General features: G+C 33.8%; 1 protein-coding gene across 1 annotated transcript; it reads left to right on the forward strand.

Annotated features, from left to right (window-relative positions):
- The first annotated feature begins 10,548 nt into the window (after positions 1 to 10,548).
- LOC143632635 (PRA1 family protein B3-like) lies at positions 10,549 to 11,214 on the forward strand. The gene has a single exon (XM_077101102.1). The coding sequence runs from the start codon at positions 10,578 to 10,580 to the stop codon at positions 11,190 to 11,192; it is 615 nt and encodes a 204-aa protein (XP_076957217.1). The 5' UTR covers positions 10,549 to 10,577; the 3' UTR covers positions 11,193 to 11,214.
- The last annotated feature ends 227 nt before the right edge of the window (positions 11,215 to 11,441 follow it).

Below are 11,441 nucleotides of genomic sequence, written 5' to 3' on the forward strand. Positions count from 1 at the left end.
AGGACCCAATTAAAAAGTATAATAATCATATTTGATTATTTTCCAATGTAAACTGACTTTTAGACAAAATGGTCACTTCCAAAGTTTGTTGGTTCTTTCATGTGTCTATTCGTGACTAGTGAGTCTTCCTATTCCCTCACTGGGTTGGACTTCTTTAGGTTAGGTACATTCTACTTCCTCTTTGCTTCTTTCCTTTCTTCTTCTTTCGTTTATTTTACAAATGTTTTGTTTAATCTACGTACGGTCACACATCACCTTTGAAGAAGCAGGAACTCCATCTCACGAAAAACTGAATCGCCTTCTTATTCTTTTATACATGCGTAACCTAAGAAAACTAGAAGGTAGGTTCGAGTGGTTTTCACCAACCTACCCAATTCAAATAAGACCAGTTTATTGTAGTTCATGAAACCAGCAACCTTGTTGGTTCCCGATTTAACGGGTAGATATCTAATTTTCAAAATACTTATCAGGTGAATTACTACAAATTATGATTTTAAATTTTTTTGTTTATTCCAAAATTTTGTTTGCATCTTTCACCTAGAAAGTATTATTAAATACCGTTTGTTTGGTTCAAATTTTGCCAAAGTATATTTTATGGGGCTTCACGGACAGCCCTCTCTTCTCCATGTTCGCCCCTAGTCTGGTGGCTTTCTCCCTCCCTTCACGGACACCTTCGATTTCCCACCTCCCGTCTCACAAGCTCCATCCACGGGTGTTCGTTTCCACATATTTCACTCATCAATTTCTCCTTCACATAAAGAATAATGGAACTTTATATATATAATTTTTTTTAGCTAAAAAATGGTTATCTAAAGCATTCAATTTTGGAAGCCGTTACAAAAAATAAAAATTAAATGAAAAAAAAAACATTTTATCAAACTAGTATTTGCAAGGTTTTTTTATTGCCTGAATAAGCAATTCTAAATAGTAAAATTAAATAATTATTATATGTTTGGTGATTATCTGGGGAGCACTTGTATAGTTGGATAATTCACTGTAAATATATTTATTTTAAAACGTTGTAGGAAATTGTTGGGAAAGTGGCTTATTGGAAAGTAAAACAATGTGCAACCAACCAAAGCTAATATGCAGCAAATTATAAGTCTTTTAGGTTAAAGGTCAATATCAATAAACCTCATTCGTTACATATTAAAATTGTGTGGTGAAGAAAACTTTGAAAAGGTCACAAGATATTTCGACCGGTTTGATATATTTGTCTATTTGATACCGTATAATCGCAATCTCTTAAGATTAATACTAGCCTCTCTCCTTGTGAGCTAACCTCATATGAACCATTCATTTAATCATATATTTTAAGAAAATGAAGAAACTCGCAAGAAAAATCATGTGAAGAATAAACTTATAAGAAAAGTCATATGAAGAAGCGGAGATAAAACGTTAACATTTTGCAATTTGGAAGTTGACCGCCTACTTGTTGATTCCCTTTGATGCGCACTATCCACTTTTGACGAGAGAAGTTCGAGACTATGATTTTAACAAAAAACTGACGACAGCATTCACACATTTTAAAGTCATTATCAATATCTATTTTGTGTAACGTTACGTATATTTAAGATACGTAACTTTACCCAAAATAGATATAACAACGTACAACCATCCAGTTTTTTATGTATTATTACAATCACTAATTATTTATGTTTGTAGTTGACTGGAAGACATAATTCAAATACAATCAAACTAACTCGGCATATAAATGCCTGGTTAAGGTTTTTAATTCCAATTTTACTCGAAAAACTAGATATTCATTTCGAACCAAATACATATAATGAATTTGAATTCGTGTTACAAATATTTGAATACAAACCAAATTCCGACCTCATTGTCAAATCAAATTTGAATATATGAAACTGAACTCGCCCTGGTCATTCAAATTATATAACATTTAAAAAAAACATATACTTTTATTTATCTATAATACATATAAATGAAACCTCTTAAATCCTAGGTGTCGTGCTATGATTGCTCTCTTTTTTTTAAGTCACCAGATTTGTTTGATTTTTTCATCGATTTAACCCGCTTTTAACCAGTTTGTGGGTAGGGGTCTTCTGATGGGTTTGAAACGGGACATAAGAATTTCACGGATCTTCTTCACAGGTCTTAACCCACCATCTAATCTTTGCTCTAATTCGTTGGTTCCTTTGGCTTATCGCTCATCAATTACGTGGTTGAAATTTAAAACCTGCTCATTAAAGATGTAGAACAACTCTTGCTGTCGTTTCACAAACCCTACCTTCGTCTCTAGCCATAATCACCTGCAAACCGCCCGTCACTACCGAACCAATCTTTTTATGCATAATGATTTCTGCTTCTTGAAACTTGATCTGAGAATTTCCATTGCGTTTTGGTATCCGGTGCAGCCGTACGCGTTTACGTTTTACCATAGCTGCCGTCTCACTCTTTCGACCCGTTTCATTGAGGTACAAATTCTGATCAAGGTGTATGTGTATTCGTTTTCCATACAATGATTTTTGATTAATTTGGTCACTGGATTGTATGATTTAAGGTTTCAAACAATGAATTTAAGTGTTTATTGATAGATTGATGATTTTGTGGGATTAATTAAGGCATTCATATTTTTCATTTGATTTACTTTGCATAAGCTCTAAGTGAAAACAAGTAAATGACTTAATTGGTTTGATTGTTATGCAATATTTGAAGGATGCCGGATGCCGTCTCATGAGTTTGATTGCTGTGCTCCCGACGGCGCACAGCGTCGTACGCCAGTACGTCGGGAGCGAGGAAAAGAAATCCGCCGCCGTGGAAAAACACGAGCACCGACAGATCTTCACCGACGTGTTAAGCTCAGTATAATTTTAAAAAATTTCATATAAGTCTGAAGAATGTATGCTGATTTTGAAGTTAAAAGTCAGCCCTTTTGACTTCAGCAGTCAAAGTTTGTCCCGTTAACAAATTTTGCTTCTAATATCAGATTCAAAGGAACTCTCAGTTGACAGCAGAAGAACAATCAAAGAAACTGGAATCTGCAACGGGTATGAAGAACTTTTAAATTTTTATTATTTGAAGTGTGTTTGATCAGGTTTTTTTATTATTTGTAGGAGATTCTGAGAAGATAACCGGCATGGATACCATATTGCAGATTAAAAAGATAACGTAACGTTTATTTTTCCTGTTATAAATGAATTTTTGTAAAGTGTTAATTTTCTTTTTCCACGTTGAAATTTTTTTGATAGTTGATATATATTTTGTTATTTACTGGTTTGACCTGAAACTTTGACTTGATAATAAGTGAGATAAGGATGCTCTACAAATGCAACTTGCCATCCAGAGGCAACTTCATGAGCAACAAGAGGTAAATTCAAGTTCGTTCATTTATGTTCATTTGAATATGAAATTAATATGTTTCACTCGAAAATTCAAAGTTTAACTTTTGTTTTCAGATCCAAAGGAACTCTCAACAATTTACTCAAGAACATGATAAAAGTTGACTCCTTTTTTGTTATTATACATTTTATTGTAATTATAATTGCGTTTCTTTCTGATTCAGGTTAGAACTTAGAAGTAAAATATATTTGGAAATGAGCGGTGCCGATGGAGGGCCATGGAGAAGGTTATGTGTATTGCTCGCTTTTTGAGTAGGTTAATTTGTTTTATTTTTTTTAATTAATCATATAGGTATTCTTTTATCTATTATATCTCATTGTAGTGCAACTGAACCACAGGTGGACATATTGAATGATGATATTTCTCTGCAAAATGTTTTGGTCCTGACAGCTAATTGGACCCTAGGCGACAGATGCTGAGACATAAGGTAATATTATTATGAGAATATACAAAGTTTAGAGAATAATAAATTTTTAATAAGACATTTCTGTAACCTTTTTAAATCATAGTTTTAGGTTTGCAATTTGTTGCTTATCTTGAAATTAAACAGCTTTGTGTAGAGATTTAATATTTATATAAACATGAATTGGTCTTTGGTTTTGTATTATGGCAGGCGCTTTCAACAAATTGTGTAATTGAATCTCATTTGGGCCTTAGCTTTGCAATTATGGTGTCTTTATGTGGGAAATTTAGGTTTTATTCAAGTTTGGTGTTTGTGTTTTCTAATGATATTATCCAGTCTCATAACTGAGTTTTAAGGTTTGTGAAAACAGGTCCATTTTAGGTTGATGTTTGGTAATCAACTCTAAACGAGTGACACTAATACACCTAATTTGTTGATAGTTATTACAGACTAGGTATAGTAATCATCAAAGTTAAAGAGAAATGTTATAATCCACATGGTGTATGAAGTTGAGTACATACATATTTGCTTTGACTCCTTTTATGAAAGGAGGAATTATTGATTTTTGGAAGTTATTTTGGCTAGGGATTTATGCTGCTATGTGGAATCTTTTCTTGCTATAATGTGATGTAACCTGCTTTAAAGTTTAAACTATTGAATGTGTTGGATAGATGTTTAATCTCTAGAGGATTTATAGAATAGTTCAAACTTGGGAGGGCTTAACATGATAGTTCAAATATTGCAGGTTTTATATATTTGTGATGTAGTACCTTATGGAGTGAAGCCGAACATGGAGCTACGAACCAACAAGGATGCACATTTTTTATCGGTCAGATGACGGGTTAAAATGATCTGCCGAAACTTTTGGAGACCCGAATGTAGCTCGAAACCTAGGAGGTAAATACAACAATTTCTTTGATATGCAATATGTGAAATCTACAGTTTTTCTCTGAATGCAAATGTTACAAATCTGCACTTTTGAGCGAGTAGTTACATATCGCACAAAAAGACAAACATGTGGCTTTTGAGGTTTGTTTATTGGGCTGGCTTTCGATTTAGGTTTTAGATTCTTGGTCTTTCTAATTTCGTCATTTTTGATAAAATCATATTGAAAACAACATTCAATCTCATGAAGTTTGAATTATCTAATCATATAATAATAACCAGTTTTAGTGGTACTCATCAGCTTCACTTGGGAGATAGAGTAACCCAACTATGCCCAGAAGCAAGTTATAATAATGTTTATTATTATCTTTTGTGTATGTGTGATACAAATATTCTTGTGTATTGAAAATTTCTAACCTTTTTCCCAAATGTATACAATTATTTTTGAGATGCGAAATCATGCAAAGAGAAAAAATGTTTAGGTTTACATTGCAGTTGTAGTAGCAATAAATATAATGTGTATTATGTTTGATGCTATAGTAAACTATAATGTTGAGGAATTTAAAAGTTATAGTCTTATAACAAAAAATGAAAATATATGTTGTATTTTTAGAGAAGAAACTAGGTAATGATTTGTGAGTGAAATGTGATTTATTTTTTCTTTGTTCACATTCAATTACTGGTAATGTGCATGTTCTTTACCTAAATTTAGCTATTTCGTTTCATTTTCTACTATTATTTCGTTTGTTTTGGGAATAGATTCCTAAAACTGATTCACTTTTGTCGGAATCCGGATGGTGGGTTCGATCTCTATCTCAAGTTATGCCGGACGAGGTTCATTCTGAAAAAAATCTGATTTAATGATTCGTTTGTACTCCACTTGTTTCTAATCATCTGACAAAGAAAATGATGTTCCAGGGTTTAGGGTTTGGACAAACAATGGAGGCTTCGATTTGGAGCCCATTTAGATTAAATTAAAATTTAATAAACAGAACCATCTTAAATTTTGTTAAATTTGTTTGGTTATTTTGCGTTTACTTGATGGCATTCGAGGATTATATAACTTAATTATGTGTTTTGAAGACAAAATATACGCAACAAATCTTTAAATTTGTTGTACACTATGCTAATGTGACTGGGATGATTCACATCGTTCTCTTCCTTTTAACAAGAATGAGCAGGCATTGGAAATTTGGATGATTCACATGCTAATGTGCCAGGCATTTCCCCATTTATTTATCGTCGTATCAGTTTTGTTTAATAGTCATGGTATAGGTTATGCAATTGTAAATCAAATGGTACTTTATGGAATTTAGTTGAATTGAACACGATATACAAGTTTACTTATATGCTCTGTCTTTTTTACTTTCATTTAGGATACAGGGTTATAATTTCTCACGATAATAGGATGCAAGTGTATAGAAAAACAACAAACACTAAACCTTTACATGCTAACAAGCACGGACAAAACTACTATAACCACAAAAACTATACTTAAATACCAACCTAACTATAAACCCATGCAAGTCCATAACAAGCGCACGATAACAAGCCTATTCAAACATTAAGCCCAAACAACCCCTTCTCCAACTATAAACTTCAATTCCAACCAAACTATAATCCTATAAATCTCAATTAAAAAAGTTCAAACGTTAAAAAATATAATTAACGTAACAAAATAATATATATATGTATTAAATCAAAACAAAACTCAGTTTAAAAATAAAACAAACCATTAGGAAAATAAAATTGCAAAACTATTAAAAATAAAAAACCTAAATAACCCCGCGTAGCATGCGGGCTAAAAGCTAGTTTATATATAGTGCTTATTTATTTTTTATTTTTTATTTTATAATTAGAGTAACTTTAAATCAACACAAATTCGAAACGTTTAAATTTGAGTTAACTTTTATAAATGTTTAAACCTAATTCACATAAGCCCAATAACTTGAATTAACGAGCACCCCTACTAGGCCCTATTTGTGATTCTTCTTAAACAGCCCAATACAAAATTGTTCAGTGCTTCAAAGTCCAAAATCCCAAACAACGTCCAAACTGGAACGAGTCCAAAACTACTCTGTTAGTCTGTTAAAAGATTAATAATTTTCAATAAAGACAAAATAACAGAGGGAAAATTATTTAACGGTGCCATGCACAAACCACACTCAATCTAATCTTACATTGTTTGAAGATTAAGATGTTAAATTATAGTCCCACTGTCTTTCAAACAGCCATTTGAAGGTTAGGACGTCAAATTATATTCCTCATAATTTTCAAACAGTCGTTTGAATTGTTTTTACTGTTTTTTAGGTGTGACTCAGTTGCGAGAGACGACCGTATGATACTAAAAAGATTTTAAGGGATTCATGAAGATAAAATAAGCTCAAGACGGTCGTGTCGATGACCGGTTATTGAAGAGAACAAGTTAAAACAATTCATATGTTAAATATGAGATAGAGGAGATATCGATCACGGGTTCAAACTGTTTCCGGTTTCACATGCGACAGTATTCCCACGTTAAAGATGAAAACATGTTAAATACAAGTTTGGAGACTTAAAAAAGGGTTATAGTAGCAACTAGGTTATTGACCCGTGTGCGACACGGGTGAAAATATAGATAACGTTAATTAAACACACATATATGTGTTTGTATTATTATATTTTAATAATAATAATAATAATAATAATAATTTGTGTAGGTATGTTATCGAACTAATAGTAATTATTGGTACTACACGAAGGGAATATATAAGAATCAAAAAACGAACATATATATAAAGATGTATACATGTTGTAAGATTATTGTTACTTCATATAAAACGTGGATGATTTGTATTATATGATTTTAAAAGTAATCAATTGTTTCATTTGTATAACTGAAAACTATTAAAATATTAAACATAATCACAGAACAAAACATGAAACGACAAAGATTATACATGTACTTATTAGGAACGATTTTTGCATTTTTCATTTCACTAAGTAACACTATATATAAATAATCAAACTAAGCATGGTAACATGAATACATGTTAATCTTAAATAACCTTTAAACCATCCTTAACATATAAACATCCATCATAACTTTAACACACCCTTGACATATCAAATTAACCATTAAAATATTATTAAAACTTAAACAACCACAATAAACTTCCAAAAGTATTTTTGTTCCATCCTTTGCTCAAAATCCATTCGAATTGTAAAGAGAACTCAATTCACTCTAAATTTTTTTACACCATATATGTTGAACAAAAACATGATTTTTCAAAGTAAAATATAAATATTTCATATACAATTGAATTTCAATTCAAAAAACTCGGTCACATGTCCTATCATTAAACTACTTGTCCATTTAGGGTATGTTTGGTTGAAGGTAATGGAATGAAGGGAGAATGGAATGGGAGAAGTAATTGAATAGACAAGGGAATGGAATGGATCATTACTATTCCTTTGTCTTGTTTGGTTAACCTATGGGAATGAAATGAATTATTACTTTATGTTATTTGGTATCCAAAGAAATTGTATGAATTAATTACTTGTTGGGAAATAGGTATTATTAATAATTTTTTTTTACCAAAAAAAAAAGAAAGAAAAAAAACTGCAATGACGATGGTGGTGGTGTTAGCTCCGGTGACTAAAATGGTGGTGGTAGTGGCGACGGTGGTGGTGGGGGTGGGGGTGGTCAAACGGTGGTAGCATTGGTAGTGATGGCGATGGTAAGGTGGCGGCGACGGTGGTGGTTGTTAAGCAGCGACAGCGGCGGCCGGTGATGGTCAGGCGGCGACGATGACAATGTTTACGATGGTTACGGGGACGGCGGTGGCGGCGGTGGTTGCGCGGGTGTTAAGGTGGTGGTGGCGGAGTCGGTAGTGGTGGCGACGGTGGTGATCAGGTGTTGGTGGTGGTTATGGTAGTGGTGGTGGTTGTTGTTATTGTTAGGTGATGGTGGTGTTGAGAAAGTAAGGTGAAGGAGGAATGGAATGAAGAAGGGGGGTGAGAAGGAATGATTTTGATGGAATGAGATTCCATGTGTAATAGATGATTCAATTCCATTGAGCAACCAAACACCACTTTTTTCATTCTCACGCATTGAATCATTCCATTCTCCCTATCATTTCTGCATACCAAACGCTACCTTAGATCTTGCTCAAAATCACCATACCTTGAATTAGTGAAAACATGAATATTCAAGAATAACCAATTGAGATTTAATTCTTCTTCATGAACTTTCGCCACCCACTTATGGAAAAAAAATGGTCACCGACGTTTTCAACCCATGAATATCAAATGGTAAAACCTGTAATTAGAAACATAAAAGTAAAAAACAAATAAAAAAGAAGACTTTAAGAGTGTGTGCTCTTGTTTTCAAATTAAGGCCCCTCACTTGTTACTTAGGGGTTTCTTATTAAATTAAATGAGAAACATAAATTGTTTTCTATTAAATGAGAAACATAAATGAATTTATTTTTAAATTATTTAATTGGGAAGAAAATCAAAGAAGGATTTATTATATACGAAATCAATAAATTAGACCAATAAGAAGAAGCCATATGTCAATGAACTCAATTGATTTAATAGTATAGGAATATTATGATTGAATTTAACATATTTTAACGTAAATTCCAATGGGCCGTGAATTAGTTTTGGGCTGGAAAATAATGAATTAAAGATTTTGAAGGGCTGGGCCGCTGGCAACTGAGATCGAGGATCAGAATTGACTTTTGATTTTTACTCAAGAGTCAAGACAATTGATTTGTCTTTTTGGTTTACTAAGTGATTTTTATCCAAGATGTTTACTTTAAGATAAGATATAGAGAGTATAAACAAAGAAAATATGATGCTTCAATGTAAAAAATTGACTTTTACGACTTATTTATACTTGCAAGCTTTAAATATTCATTTCAATGATGTAAATTGTAAAGCTTTACGCAACGCTTGTGTTGTTGTTTTTCACGTCCATCGTGGCAACCCTATTTGTAGGAAGAATGCAAAAGGTTAGTGTTGGGGCTACACTACACAAAGTATAACACCATTTGCAACATTAATACCTCATTCTTTCCACAAGCATGTATCCACACAAATTTTTACCTGTGGTAGTTGCCAATTGCCACATCAAATTTTTACCTATATTTCTCACTAACTCATTTAACACCAACACTAATATACACATTCTTTTCACAAATACCTCATTATATCCACACAAAAATCAATTTTTTTTAATAAAGAGGTCCACCATATCCGGCATTTGAGGCGTACTTAACGACGTGCGACTAGTTTATAAAATGTAGCCCTAACAATAACCTTTTGCATTCTTTACATAAATGGGGCTGCCACGGTGTACGTGTAGATTTAAGATTACCCGCGTTGTGGAAAGCCTAAGTGCACCTCAAATACACTTAGGCACCTCAAATACAGGTACGGTGGACTCCTATTATTATTATTATTATTATTATTATTTTGTGTGGATATGATGAAGTGTCTGAAAAAAACATGTATGATAGTGTTGAGGTAAAATGAGTTTGTTAGAAAAATAAATAAATATATATGATATATAACTAAACACGTTACGAGAAGAATAACGTTTTAACAATATAGCGTCACAGATAAGTTTCATAACATTATTTTTACCTTTTCCCATGCCATTCCAAACTAAAATCCATCACAAAAAATAACATTTTCTATTTTTCTTAGAACCAACCATACCGCTTGCTTGAATAAACACGTCAAATCCTGATCCTCCGATCCACAATCAACGGCCACGATCCACCGATCAATCTCAAAAAAGCGTTACACAGCGCGTAGACACCAACTCCAAAACCCACCATATAAATATCCCTCTTCACCTGTCCAATTTTTTCAACGTCAAATAACTAAAAACCCATTCTGACCAAAATACCCCTAACTCTTTCCACCAATTCCCATCATGTCCTCTCAAAATATCCCAGTCTCAGACCCTCCATCCTCCACCACCACCAACGCCCTACGCGCGTACATATCACGTCTAACTGAATCCACCCGACGCGCCTTCACGCGCCGCCGTCCATGGTACGAACTAGTAGATCGAACAGCTTTCTCGAAGCCGGAATCACTCACCGACGCCACATCTCGCATCCGTAAGAACTACAACTACTTCCGAGTCAACTACATAACCTTACTCACCGGCGTACTCGCCTTCTCGCTCTTATCGCATCCGTTCTCGCTCCTCACAATCGTCTCACTCCTCGCCGCGTGGCTGTTCCTCTACCTCTTCCGGTCACCGGATCAGCCGGTGGTTATCGGCGGCCGTACGTTCTCCGATCGAGAGGTTTTAGGTATACTGCTTGTACTCACGGTGTTCGTTGTGTTCCTCACTAGCGTAGGCTCGTTGCTGATGTCAGCGACGCTGATTGGACTCGGAATCATTTGCGTTCACGGTGCGTTTAGAGATCCGGAAGATCTGTTCCTTGACGATCAGGAGATTGCCGGTACCGGACTGTTTTCGTCGTTTAGTGGAGCTGCCACGTCAGCTGCAGTTGCTGACGTCATGGCACGCGTTTGAACAATTGAACAGATAAGGTTTGATTTTCATTCTCAGATGCAACTGTTATTGACTATTATTTCATCGATTTTATAGATATTGAATTGAGTTTCGTTTTGATTGTTCTAGTTTTGTATGAGATCTGGTAGAATTCGATATAATTCGGTTACGCTATGGTAGACTGTTGGATTTGTACAAGTATTATTTTACTGTGATGAATGAACTCATAATTCGTCAATGAAGTCTATTATTTCCTTAGTTTTATAGATA

This window comes from Bidens hawaiensis, unplaced genomic scaffold (genome assembly GCF_021521415.1).
Source record: "Bidens hawaiensis isolate Kalapana, Puna unplaced genomic scaffold, B.hawaiensis_p1.1 tig00006520_1, whole genome shotgun sequence".
In the NCBI taxonomy this organism is placed as follows: Eukaryota; Viridiplantae; Streptophyta; class Magnoliopsida; order Asterales; family Asteraceae; genus Bidens; species Bidens hawaiensis.

Excerpts from the sequence above, each read along its gene's own strand:
- LOC143632635 (XM_077101102.1), top strand. The coding sequence starts at position 10,578 with ATGTCCTCTCAAAATATCCCAGTCTCAGACCCTCCATCCTCCACCACC.